Here is a 14,496-nt window from a genome sequence, read left to right on the forward strand (position 1 = left end):
TACAAGATCCGTTCTTTCCCGGTCGCTAGCTGCCATGTTGTCTTCAAGGTCTGAGATTCTATCTTCAGCTTCATTCAAGCAGTTTTGGTAGCTTTCAGTGGCAGCTTTGTTTTCCTGGAAGTCTCTTAGAATCTGGTTCATGTGTTCTAAGTCCTTTCTATATTTTTCATTGAACGCTTCTGACTCTTTTCTTTGTTCTTCTGTTTTCTTATAGATTTCTTCTTCAGACTTTTTGAGCATTTCCTTCATTATTCTCGTCATCTCACTTTTTGCCTGAGAGATTATTTCTGATCTCATCTCTTCTATGGCCTTATGCAGTTGTTTCTTTACCTCCATTGCAATCATTTCAGTTATTTCAGGCATGTGATTACCAAGTTCTCTTATGTTGATGTCTCCTGGTCTTGTTCTGATTGGGGTGGAGTTCTGGGATTGTGTTTTAGTCTTTCGTTTTGACATGTTTGCTATCAGTTGCAGAAAGCTCAGTTACCCTTTTCAGTAGCTGCACATCCAAGGCCACTAATGTTCCTATTTTTCCTGTTGTTCAGGTTTGCCTCTGGGTGACCTCTGAGTAGCTCTACTTAGCTTCGGGTTTTCCGGCAGTTTTTGATTTGTATCTAGTTAACCCCGTTTTCAGACGCAGGCGCTTGTGTCAGTTGATGGCCAACCTTCTGGTCCAGCGTCCCCTTGCAGTTCAGTGCACGTGCACGACCTGACTCAGGTTGCACTGATGCGACAATCCCACTCCAGTGGACCTATGTCTCCAGGCAGTTTAGGGTACAGGCATAATTCGGACACAAACTGCAGTGTCTACAGTTTGTGAATTGCCTAAATCTATGTCTCCACTCAGTTCAGGACTCATACAGGAATGAGATTCAGCCCAGATGGGTAGCAGTCACAGACTTCCCCAGCCTTCTACTTGCTGGAGGGTCTGGCAAAGGCAAAGCACAGACTCGAATCCATGGGCCCTGCAGCTCCCGGAGTACTTGCTCTCTTGGGGTAGGGTGCACGGGGCTCAGAGAGTCTGCTCACCTGGCTCAGTGAGCCTGCTCGCCCAGCCCCCAGCCGGAGAAGTCCCCTGGGCCGCTCAGTCTGGATCTCCTCTCTGCCACCACAGTGACTCAGTCTGTAATGTCGGTGGGGTCCTCGTTCACCCGTTCTGCCCTCAGGGATTAGATGGGAAGTACCTGGCTCTCTCCCCGCGTTTCAGCTGGGAATCGTGATGGTGTGCATCCAGCACAGACTCGGACCCATGAGCCCTGCTGCTCCCGGAGAACTTGCTGTCTGGGCGCAAGTCGCACAGGACTGGGGGAGCCTGCTCTGCCAGCTCAGAGAGCCTGCTCGCCCACCCGTCCCCTGGGCCTCTCTGTGCCCCAGCAACTCAATCTGTAATGTCCGTGGGGTCTTTCTTCTTGTTTCCTGCCCTCAGGGATTAGATGGGAGGTACCTGGCTCTCTGTGCACTTTTCAGCTGGGAATCCTGGTGGTGTGCGTCCAGCACAGACTCAAACTCACAAGGCCTACCACTCCCGGTGAACTCCCTCTCTCGGCTGGGGGAGCCTGCTCGGCCGGCTCAGAGAGCCTGCTTGCCCCGCCTGGCCCCTGGGCCTCTCTGTGCCCCAGCAGCCTCCTTTCTATATTTTTCATTGAATGCTTCTGACCCTTGCCTTTCTTCTTCTACTTTCTTATATGTTTCTTCTTCAGACTTTTTGAGCAGTTCCTTCATTACTATTGTCATTTCACTTTTTGCCTGAGAGATTATTTCTGATCTCATCTCTTCCGTGATCTTATGGAGTTTATTCTTTACTTCCATTGCAATCATTTCAGCTATTTCACCCCTGTGTTTACCAAGTTCTCCTATGTTGATGCCTCCAGGACTTGTTTTGAGTGGGGTGGAGTTCTGGGATTGTGTTTTAGTTCTTTGTTTTGTCATGTTTGCTACCAGATGCAGAAAGCTCAGTTTTCCTCTTCAGTAGCTGCTCAGCAAAGGCCACTAGTGTCCCTAGTTTTCCTGTTGGTCAGGTTTGCCCCTGAGTGACCTCTGAGAAGCACTACTTAGTGTGCGGTTTTCCAGCAGTTTTTGATTTATATCTACTTATCCCCTTTCTCAGACATGGGCATTGGTGTCAGCTGATGGCCAACCATCTGATCCAGCATCCCCTTGCAGTTTAGGGCACATGCATGGCCCAGATGCTGGTTGCACTGGTGTGACAATCCCAGTCCGGTGGGCCTATGTCCCCAGGCAGTTCAGGGTACAGGCAAAATCCAGACACAAACTGCAGGGTCAACAGTTTGTAAACCACCTGATTGTATATCTCCAGTCAGTTCAGGATATATACAGGAACCAGATGCAGGCTGGATGGGTAGCAGTCACAGACTGCCCATGCCTTTGACCTGATAGGGGGTCTGGGCGAAAGTAAAGCAGAGACTCGAACCGTGGGACCAGCAACTGGTCGCAGGGTACGTGAGCGCTGGGAGAGGCTACATGCCCTTCCCCCATCCAGAGAAGTCCCTGGGGCTTCTGAGTGAGGACCTCCTCTCTGCTGCAGGTCAAGGTAGGGGAGAGACTCAGTCTGTATTGTCGGCAGGGTCCTGGGTGACCCGCTCTGCCCTCAGGAAGTAGATTAGAAAAACCTGGCTCTCTCGGGGAGTTTCAGCTGGGAACCGTGGTGGTGTGAGCAAAGCACGGACACGAACCGCAGGACCAGCAGCTCCCGGAGAACTCACTCACTTAGGGCAGGGTGCGCCGTTGGTGGGAGAGGCTACATGCCCCACCCCCAGCCAGAGAAGTCCCTCGAGCTTCTGAGTGAGGACCTCCTCTCTGCCGCAGGTGCAGGGAGGGCAGAGACTCAGTCTGTAATGGTGGTGGAGTCCTGGGTCACCTGCTCTGCCCTCAGGAAGTAGATGGGAAATACCTGGCTCTCTTGGCGAGTTTCACTGGGAATCATGGTCGTGTGAGCAAAGCACGGACATGAACCTTGGGACCAGCAGCTCCCAGAGCCTGCATTGGCTTTATACTGGGTCAATTTATCTCTACTGAAATATACCCAATGCTTTAGGGAACCATCAATTTCAATTTTTGTTATGACTGCTAACATTTAGCTCAGCTTCTCTAACTCATATTTCCCTCCTTGGAAGCAGGGAAATAAAAGGGAAAATATTAAGGGAAAATAAAAGTTTTTATTTTATAGCTCTATCTTAAATGTTTAGTATTTGATTGTTTTCTGGCTCTTCATCTACTTTTTCTTTGTGTTAACTATTGTCAATGGTGATTTACTGCCTTATGGACTGTGAGGTCATATATTGCTGATATTAATCTGTAATAATCATAAGATATTCTTCTTGAAGTGTCATTCTTCCAGAGATAAATACTACTTATGTATATCAAACAACATGGGCCAAATGTAGCCTCATAAATTAGAATCATAGCTAAATATGCTAATATACTCAAAGTCTAAATATATATGAGATTTGAAAGGCAGTCATGAATTTGTAACATGATGATTTTGCTCATTTTTTGTTTCATCTATCTAGAACTAAGAAGAAAATAGATAATTGGTTTTCTCCTTTTACTTGATAACAACTCTTCCAATTATGATGAAGTAGTTAAATATAACTATTGTAAGTAGGGCTTGAAAATTTTAGGAGGTTGTAATCCTTTTGCTGAGGATGTAGCCTCTTTGACAAAAGAAAAATAGTCAATAAGATTTAAGAAATTAAGATGATTCATCTTACAAATTAATTAGAGATCTTATCTGTAAAGGAATTAATAACATTTGTTTTATTCATAATTTTTATAATGTATTATTTGGAAATGCAAAATAAAAATGGTTGACTTCCATTGCATCAGTAGAATCAAGTTAAAGATATATAATAAATAATTTTAAAATAATAATAAAAAGACTAAGACATACCAGATTTTTATCCACAATGATACAGATTTCAATGTATCGAGGGAATAACTTGGCAAATTTAGTTTTCTGAAAAATAAACAAAATATGTCCTGAAGACTCAACAAAACTTTACCTTCTCTTGAAATTTTATTCAGAGACAAACTGAAAGATATGTTCTTATTGAGTATATAATATGGCTGTTTTAACATATAAAATTTAGGCACTAGTCTAAGGATTCTAATTCAAAAAGTGCTGTGCTTAGCAAGAATTTTCAGTTAGGCTTTCAAACTTATAAAGGAACTCAGATATCTTTCACTGTTGTAATAATTGAAATAAAATTTTAGGTTTAATAACATAAAGCATCTCTTTTCTTATCCTTGTGAAAATCTGCAACTAATCATGTGTATATATTAGTATGGTTAATAATAATCATATTAATATTTATATTCCCTATATGTCTATACATTAGTCTTAATCATTTATGTATTAGTATTACTAATAACCATATTAATATTTGCATTAGTATTACAGATTTATTTTTACCAATCATTAGGAAACTAATTTGTGGAGGAAAAATTCATAACATTATTTTACATGTGTCTTATGAAAGCCATTGAAACTGCACAGTTTTGAACTTTCATGAGACAAGCATTTAACATTTTAATGTAAATTATCTCAGTAATCGAGGAAAAGTAAAATATATCTAAAAATCCACATGTGTAAATGTTTTAGTATCTTTTAGTCCTATATGTATTTCCAAGATTAATTACCTAAGATTTTGTTAAACTTGTGTCTAATGATAAGCATAACGTTGAGCAGAAATTCCGTGACTAGCCATTTAGTCATGCAGACCCTTCATGAAAAAAATAATGTTAAGATTATCAAGTCACGAGACCAGACTGAGCTACAAAGTGAGCTCAAGGCCAGCCTGAACTGCATAGCAAGACCCTGCCTCAAAAAGAAAAAAAAAAAAAAAAAAAGATTACCAAGTCAGCAATCAAAGTTGGATGTAAAAGCACTCATCACTTAACAAAACTATACAAAACGAGTAAAACAAGAGTTAACGCTTACGTGTATACTGCTTCTCACTTCACTGTCTACATCATTAAGCTGAGCAAATGAATCATTTTCTCCAAAAAGAGGAACATGAGTGTTATCATTGTTTTCTTCATAGATCAAGTGCATAAACCCTGATACAGCCTCCAGTGGTTCAATTTTATATGAAACGTTTTTAAACTGCATTACTCCCCTGAATATAAATTAAAGAAAGTTTGAATTAATTCAATCACAATAATCTAATTTCTTTTCTATTTTAAAGAGAAAAAACAATAAAAATGATGTTATGAAATTTCAAAACAAGATAATACAAAATAAACAAGGGTTAATACATTACATACCATTATCTTCAAAGTAGTTCTGCATATTATAAGACATACGCATGCAAGATTGATCAAAAAACATAAGCACAAATCGTTCCCTTCAATGAACTAAAAGATATTAATAGTATAACTATCTTAGCTATCTTATATATATATTTTTTTTTCTTTTGCCTTCTTTCTTTCCTCCTTTTCCACATCCCAGATGTTCTTGCCTTCTCAGCAATTTCTTTCCCTTTTACAATATCTATTGTACCTTTTTTATCTTATTTACTCTTTCAGTTTCTTACACTAAAGACATAATACGATGTGTATACATGTGAATCTGATTTATCTCAATTATGAGTATGGCCTCTAGCTACAACCACTTACCTATAAAAGCCTCGAGTTTTTCTTTATAGCTAAATAATATTCCATTACATAAAAATACCACAGCTTTTCCATCCATTCCTCTCTTGATGGGTATTTGGGTTGTTTCCATGATTTAGCTATTACAAATTGTGCTGCTAGAAACAGGACTGCACATATATCAGTGTGATATGCTGTTTTTAGATCTTCTGAAAAATATCCAAAGGTAAATAGCTGGATTGAATGGGACCTCTAATCCTAGGTTACTGAGAAATCTCCAGATTGATTTCCACACTAGTTGCACCAGTCTACACGCCCACCAACAGTGGAGAAGAGTTCCTTCTTACCTACAGTTCCTCCAGCATTTGATTTTGGTTGATTTCATAACAGCCATCCTTTCTGGAGTGAGATACAATCTCAGTGTTTTAGCTTGCATTTCCCAAATGACTTATGATGTTGAACATTTTTTCATGCTATTTGTGATTTGTATTTCTTTACCTGACATGTGTGTATTCATACCAGATGCCCATTTTTATATTGGGTCTTTGAATAAAGGGGGCCTGATTTTTTTGTAATTGTTTATATGTTCTAGATAGAAGTCCTTTGTCTGAGGGACAGCAGGGTAATATTTTTTCCCAATTTGTGGGGCTGTTTTTTCATTGTGTTGGTGATTTCTTTTGATGTGCAAAAACTTTTCAATAAGATGAGATCTCAGTTGTTGATTCTTTGAAGTATTTCCAATGCACTTTGGTTTTTGTTCATGAACTCTCTGCCTACCCCTATTCCTTCAAGATTTCTACCTACTTTCTGTTCCAGTGGATTTAATATTTCTGTTTTAATATTTAGATATTTAATCCATTTTGACTTTAGTTCAGTGCATGATGACAGACATGGGTCTGGTTTTAATATTTGGCATGTGAAAAGCCAGTTTTTCCAGCACCACTTATGAAAGAGGCTATATTTCTTCCAGTGAACATACTTGACCCATTTGTCAATGATAAGGTGTTTGAGTGTGTTTGTGGTTGTGGTTGCATCTTCCAGTCTGTTCCACTGATCCTCAGGCCTGGTGTTTTTTTTCAATACCATGCTGATTTTATCACAGTAGCTTTGTAGTATAATTTCAACTCAGGGATTGTGATACCTCCTGTCTTGCCTTTGTTGCCCAGGATTGCTTTTGTGATTCTGGATCTCTTCTGGTTCCAGATGAATTTTAGGAATGCTTTTCTCTAGGTCTGTGAGGTATACTACTGATATTTTGATTGAGATTGCATTGAATCTGTATAACAATTTTGGGAGTATGGTCATTTTCACAATGTTGGTTCTTCTTATCCATGAGCATGGAATGTCTTTCCATTTTCTTTTTTTTTTTTTTTTTTTTGGTTTTTCTCCGGTACCGGGAACCGAACTCATGACCTTGCGCTTGCCAGGCAGGCGCTTTGCCACTGAGCTAAATCCCCAGCCTCCGTCTTTCCATTTTCTGAAATCTTTTTCAATCTTTTTTCACAGTACTATAATTTTCACTGTATAGATCTTTTAATTCTTTTGTTAGATTGATTTCTAAATATTTCAATTTTTTAAATGCTGTTGTGAAAGGTATGGTTTCCTTAATTTCTCTCAATGTTTGTTGTTCATGTACAGGAATGCTATTGATTTTTGAGTGCTAACTTTGTATCCAGCTATGAAACTGAATATGTTTATTAATCCTAGGAGTCTTTTGGTGGTTTTTTATTGGGGGGGGTCTTCCATTTAGAGAATCATGTTGTCTGCAAACAATGACACTTCTTCCTTTCCTATCTTTATTCCTTTTATTTCTCTCTCAAATTTCACTACTTCCTTTCCTATCCTTATTCCTTTTATTTCTCTCTCTTGTCTAATAATTCTGGTTAATGTTTCAAGAACTGTGTTGAAAAGGAGTGTTGACAGTGGACATTCTTCCTTGTCTTGTTCCTGATTTTAAAATAAATGCTTTATGTTTTTGTCCAATTAGTATGATGTTGGCATTTGGTTTGTCACAGATGGCTTTGGTCAGATTGAGGTAAAGGCCATCTATTCCTATTTTCTGTAGGGTTTTTATGATGAATGAGTGTTGGACTTCTGCATCTATTGAGATGATCATATAGTTTCTGTATTTGGTTCTCTTGATATGGCATATTACATTTATGGATTTGCATTTATTGAACCATTCCTGCATCCCTGGGATGAATCCCACATGATCATGGTGTATAATCTTGATGATTTGCTGCGTTCTGTTTGCTAGTATTGTATTGGTGATTTTTGCATATAGGTTCATTAGGGAGATTGGCCTGTAGTTCTGTTTTCCGGTTGGGTCTTTCTCTGGTTTGGATATCAGAATAATACTTGCCTCCATAAATGATTTAGGGAGGATTTCTCCTCTTTCAATTTCAATGAAGAATTTGAAGAGTATCAGTATTAAATCTTTTTTGAATTTCTTGTAGAATTCAGCTGTGAATCCACTGGAACCTGGTATTTTATTTGGTGGTAAGTTTGTAATCATGTTTTCAATCTCATGAATTGATATTGGGAAATTCAGAATGTTTATATCTTCTTGATTCTGCTTTGGTAATTCCTATATATCTAGGAGTCTATCCATTTCTTCTGTGTTTTTCATCCTATAGGAGTAAGGATTTTTGAAGTATGTATTGATGACCTTCTGAATTTGTATAGGATCTGTAGTGATTTTAAGCTTTTTATTCTATGCTATATGAATTGTATTTTTTCTTTCCTTTTTTGATAAGGTTGGCTAGGGGTTTGTCAATTTTATTTCTTTCAAAGAACCAACTCTTTGATTCATTAATTCTTTTTATTGTTTTCTTTGTTTCATTTGCATTAATTTCTGCCCTGATCATTATCATATCTTTCCTTCTTTGGGCTTTGGGCTTGACTGGCTCTTTTTCTAGAAGTTTAAGGTGTACCATTAGGATATTTATTTGTTTTCATTGTGTTTTCCTAATGTGTGAGTTTACCACTATAAGTTTCCCTTTGAGAACTGCTTTTATTGCATCCCACAGATTCTGATCAGTTGTATTTACAGTGATCCCTCACCAATCACAGGAGTTATGTTCCAGAGACCCCTGTGATAGGTGAAAATGCATAAAGTAAGAGTGTTCACTGTCAGAAGCCTTAAAAGGAGAAGAATGTTTGGATGGCATCATAGAGCTTGAAATAAATTAAAACTTTTATGAAAATTTCACAAAAACACAACACTGCAGAGTAACACTATGTGCAGTGATCAGACGTCAATGTAAATGTTAATATGAAGTGGACAAGATGAGATGCTAAACATATTGGCGCTGTGCAGGAGAGCAAACAGACTGATTCTACTGTCACTGAGCCAATCAGCATCAAGGATAAAGAACACAGTACTGTGGTAGGTCACCTTCCATTCCATCAGCCAGTAGTGTGCCATGCACAATCTCATGTTGGCAAACTTATGCAAGAGGTAGGTAGTGGAGTACTGTATTTCCATTGTGTACAGTACAGTATTAATCTGCTGATGAAATACATATTGTATTTTATTTTGATTTAATATTCTTTGTATATGTTTGAATTAAACTTTTTATATTTTTATAGTTTTAAATTTTTTAGGCAGAAATAATTAAACTCATAAATATTATATAAATACCTATATACCACAAAATCCCACAAAATAGGGAAAACTCCACAATACAGAATTAGATATATTTTTTAAATGCACAATAGCAAAGCCACAATAAATGAACCACAATATAGCAAGGGATTACTATACATTTTTGTTTGATTATAGCTATTTTTTAATTTCTCCTTTAATTTCATCTGTGACCCATTGGTAGTTCAGGAGGCTGTTATTTAATGTTCATGTCTTTATGGAGGTTGTGTGGTTCCTTTCATCATTAATTTCCAATTTCATTGTACTAGGATCAGATAATACGCATGGGATAATTTTAATTGCTTTCAATTTACTTAAACATGTTCTATGGGCTAGTATGTGCTCTATTTTACAGAACATCCTGTGTGAAGCTGAGAAGAACATGTATTCTGATGTTGTGGAGTGAAACGTTCTGTAAATGTCTACTAAGCCCATTTGTTCATAAGTTTGGTTTAGTTCAGTTATTTCTTTGCTTAGTTTTTGTCTAGTTGATCTATCTGTGACAATGGGGTGTTAATGTCTCCCATTGCAATTGTGTTATTAGTTATTTGATTTTTCATAACTATTAAGATTTTTCTTGTATAGTTGGGTGCTCCCTTATTCAGTGCATGCATATTTATGATTGTTATCTCTTCCTCTTGAAGTTTTCCCCTAAAAAGTATGTATTTACCTTTTTTTTAAATCCCTTTTGACCATTCTTGGTTGAAGTTCACATTGTCTGCAAACAGAATAGCTACCTCTGCTTTTTTTCTGGGTTCCTGTCACAAGGAGAATTGCTTTCCATCCTTTGACTTTCAGTCTATGAATTTCCTTTTGAGTCAAATATGTTTCTTGTATATAGCATATTGTTGAATTTTGTTTCTTGATCCATTCTGCAAATCTGTTTCTTTTGATTGATGACTTGAGGACTTTTACATTAATGGTTATAATGGAAATGTATTAGCTTATCTTTGTCATGTTATTTTCCTGTTGCTGTTTCCCTACTTTTCCTGTTTCATTGCTTGCCTGCCTTGTGGTTTCTTTCTGTTGTTGTTCTTGGATTTGTAGTCATTTTTATCGCTTCCTAAAATATCTTTCAGTATTCTTTGTAGGGTTGGCTTGGTGATCATGAATTTCTTCAACTGTTCTTTGTTATGGAAGTATCTTATTTCTCCATTCATTTTAAAGATAGTTTTGCAGGGTACATCAATTTGGGTTTGAGGTTTTCTTGTTGGACCTAAAATACTTCATTCCAAGCTCTTCTGGACTTGATGTTTGGTGTTCAGAAATCTGCTGTGATTTTGATGGCCTTTCCCTTTCTTTTCTATACTTCTAATATTCTGTTTTGGTGCTGAATTTCTGGAATCTTGATAATCATATATCTGGGTATAGATTTATTTTCATTATGGCTAACTGGAGTTCTATATGTCTCACTTTTATGTATGTCAGATTACTTTCCCATGCTTGGGAAATTTTCTATTACTTCTTCAACAGTCTTTTTATGTCATTTGTGTTGCCTTCTGCTGTTTCATTGATATCTATTAGTCTTGCATTTGTTTTTCTTTGCATCATCTTGCACCTCTTGAGTTGATATTTCCTGATACATTGCTATTTTTAAGAGACCTTATTTTTGTGATCATTGCCTGCAATGCTGTCCTCAAGATTTGAAAGTGCATCTTCATTTTCATTCAATAGCTTTTGCCAGATTTTGATGGAAGTTTTAATTTCCTGGATATCTCTTTGAATCTGTTTCATGCATTCTAGTTCTTTACTATATTGTTCATTTGAGGTTTCTGTCATTTTTCTATGCTCTTTCTCTCTCTCTATTTCTTCCTTAGATGTGCTGAGCAATTCTTTCAGTATTGTTACCATTTCTTTTTTTACTTGAGAGATTATTTCGATCTGATTTCTTCTGTGGCCTGATGGAATTGGTTTTTTATTTCAGTTGCAATCATTTCATAAATTTAAGACGTGTGACTTCCAAGTTCTCCTATGTCAATGTTTCCTGGACTTGCTCTGGGTGGAGTGGAGTTCTAAGATTGCATTTTGCTCCTTCATCTTGTCATTTTTGATGCAGGAGGCAGAGCACAGAGCCTCACTCTTCCCAGGCAACTCACTGAATGTCCTGAGTGTTCCTAGGTTTCCTGTGTGTCAGACTTGCCCCACAATGTTGCTGAGAGTTGGGCTGCCATGTCTGGTATCCCCAGGTGGTTGATGGAATGTATCTGGTTCTCCTGGGGCTCAGACATCTCTTGTGATGGCAGTAGGAGGCAGGGCACAGACCCAGGACCCCCCAGCCAGTTCATGAATTGTACCTGGGTCTCCCACGGCCCAGACACACACCACAACAGTGTCAGGAGGTGGGGCACCTGTCCTGGTTCCTTATAATTTGTAAGAGGTTTTTCCTTTCATAACTGCTAGCTGCAACCATCTTCAAGGTCTGAAAGTCTATCTTCAGTTTCATTCAACCAATTTACCAGCTTTCAGTGGAATTTTTAATTGCCTGGCTATCTCTTTGAATCCATTTCATGCATTCTAATTCTTTCCTATATTGTTCATTCAACATTTCTATCATTTTCCTATGCTCCTTTATTTTTTTATCTATGGCTTCTTTAGATATGCTGAGTAATTCTTTCATTATAGTTGTCATTTCTTTTTTACCTGAGAGATTATTTATCTAATTTCCTCTATAGCCTCATGGATTTGTTTCTTTATTTCAGTTGTTATTATTTCAGAAATGTCAGGTATGTGTCCTAGATTTTCCTCTATCTTGTTGTCTCTTGGACTTGTTCTGGGTGGGCTGGAGGTCTTGAGGGTGCATTTTCCTTCTGCATCTTGTCATTTTCTATTTCAAAAGTTTTTATTTTGTTTTCTGTGTTGATCCTTGTAAGTTTTTGTAGTAGACAGCTATACCACTAGTATCAAGACCTCTCTAGGTAAGGTTTGTTCTTCAGGAATGTCTTCTATATATAGGAAGACATGGTTTGTGGCTGTCCCAAGATCTTATCTTTCCAATTAATTAAGAGGGAAATGTTGCTATCTGTTTGGCTCAGTCCCCAATCGTCTGGTGTTGGAGTGTGGTGAGGTTATTACCCCAGAACTTTTCACTATTGTTACAGAAGTGAAAACAACTGATTAAAACAGAAATGACATCCTAGCTAAAGTAATATAATTAGCAGTAACAATAGTATCTAGCAGTTTAGACACTGACAAACTGTAGCAATTATTAATGTTGTACCTTTAAACATAGAAGCAAATCTACAATTATATTATAGAACTGATCATAAATTGGGAGCTTGTATGCAAAGTAGAGTGGTTTTTTACCCTGTGGTGGGAAATTTAGGGAAGTCAGTGGATAAAACCAAGATACCTGAACAGAAAGTAGAAACTAGGCTGGAGAACAAAAGATGATTCTGCAAGCTTTGGGAAAACAGAGAAGAGGGTAGAAGAGGGAAAGAACAAAGGAGTAAGTAATTATCGAACTTGGTCTCTGGGTTTGGGGGATGGGATTAGTTTTCTGTAGCTGGATTTCTCCCCAACCATTTAGAAATGAGAAAAAAAGATAAAAAAGAAAGAGACAGAAGGAAAAAAAAAAAAAAAGAGAAAAGGAAAAGCCTTACTCACCTGCTTCTAATCTACGTATCCTTGTTCCCAAGCACAATACTGGATCACCTAATTTGCCACCTGTTGGCTTTTATTGTTACTGTTGCTTTTGACAATTTCATGCTGATAGTCCCACCTGTACATTCTGGCTGGGGGGCCTATGTGGCCGACGTTCCTGCCAGTCTCTGTGTCTTCTCATGCTGCTTTTCACCTGGATGCCAGTAGCCATGAGTGGGGGGGGGCAGGCAGAGTCTCTATCTATAAGCTAATTTTGCATGAGAAATTTTGGCCAGAATTTTTCCTTAAAACTCATAGTCACTTTCATTTTGTTTTAACTTTATCTCTTTGTTCTTTGAGGTCTTATACCAGAAACAGATCACAAGGTACATGTTGCTTTCTGTTACAAACATTTTTAAAATTATTTTAAAGATTGCATGGTAATGGCATGGGCTTGTGTTCTTACACAAAGTTAATAGCCCTTTCTGGGCCAGTCTATAGCATCTGTAGGCACTCCCTTCTTCAGTATTAAGACCTTTATATTTGTTATATAAGGTATGTGTAAAATAAAGTGATGAATTTTACTACACAAATATCTGTAAACCTAACTTTCCTCTGATCTGATACTTATTGTTCTAAATCATTTATGTATGTGGCCTAACTGAAGTACTACATACTTAAACAACACAGAGCAAAAATGTTTACACCTTCAGAGTTTCTAGAACTGTAAATTATTCTAGGAAGTTGAGGTTAGGACAAAAACAGAATTTTGGAAAAGTAAAGAAGCATGGAGATATCAATCTAGACTCTACACTCAAGACCTCTCAGAGCCTAGAGTAGCAGACCCTGTCAGGATCAACAAATAGCTTCTTAGGAATAGATGCTGCCAGGGTGACCAATTCTATTTTATTACAAATTCTGATGGAATCCTTGTGGAGCTGAAATAGAAATGTGGTTATACAATTAGGAAAGATAAATGGAGGATTAATTTATAGGATAGTAGGATGCAATGTATGCAAATTACATTATCTTTAGTCTACAACCTGAGTCCTGAACAAGTCATTAGTGCCACAAGAGAATGTGGAAAACCTGTGACATATCCACTGTAACTGCAATCCATCTGCAAAAAAAAAACACACAAAGAAAAGCAAATGGATGACTTATTTTTGAAATTTATACCGCAGATATGTCATTTGTATTTATTTCTTTACCTATCTCAGTACTTTAATATGACTGTCAATTATCAGATAAATTTATGTTGGGAAGAAATAAGCAATGCATACAGGGTGTTCAATTTAACTGACTGTATAAAAGAATATTCTAGTATGTATAGATGATTCATATTTTTAAAAACAATACAGCATGAAAAATCTGTAACAATAAAACCTTGAACTCACCTGAGGTAACAAAGTCTGAGAATGTTGTATACCACGTTTGTCATAAGAATAAACAACAGAAGCTGAAGATAAAAATGACCTAGGCAAAATCACAAAACCATGCTCAAATGAAAAAGGGAAGTACAAAAAATTTACTGTTCATGTACACACTGTCTGCATATTAAAAAATTTAAAGTAGGGTCCACTACATAGTACATTCTATTATCCAAATGCTTCCCTGTCACATAAACCACATACTGAGGGTGGCATTTTACCACAGTG

At 37.5% G+C, this 14,496-nt stretch overlaps 1 protein-coding gene across 4 annotated transcripts in view; it reads right to left on the reverse strand.

Annotated features, from left to right (window-relative positions):
* LOC102021276 (disintegrin and metalloproteinase domain-containing protein 5-like) overlaps positions 1–14,496 on the reverse strand; it is a 119,635-nt gene that overhangs the window by 101,457 nt on the left and 3,682 nt on the right. For 3 of the 4 annotated variants that reach the window (XM_013507719.1, XM_005410549.2, XM_005410548.2), the window contains 4 exons: positions 14,236–14,314; positions 13,882–13,958; positions 4,961–5,138; positions 3,911–3,976 (listed from right to left, as the gene is read on the reverse strand). In XM_013507719.1, the coding sequence (XP_013363173.1) occupies positions 3,911–3,976; positions 4,961–5,138; positions 13,882–13,958; positions 14,236–14,314 (400 nt within the window). Of the gene's footprint in view, positions 1–3,910; positions 3,977–4,960; positions 5,139–13,862; positions 13,959–14,235; positions 14,315–14,496 lie in introns of those variants that run through there. The other variant, XM_013507720.1, reaches the window with a different exon arrangement.

This window comes from Chinchilla lanigera, unplaced genomic scaffold (assembly GCF_000276665.1).
Source record: "Chinchilla lanigera isolate Chin_1 unplaced genomic scaffold, ChiLan1.0 scaffold00135, whole genome shotgun sequence".
NCBI classification, from domain to species: Eukaryota; Metazoa; Chordata; class Mammalia; order Rodentia; family Chinchillidae; genus Chinchilla; species Chinchilla lanigera.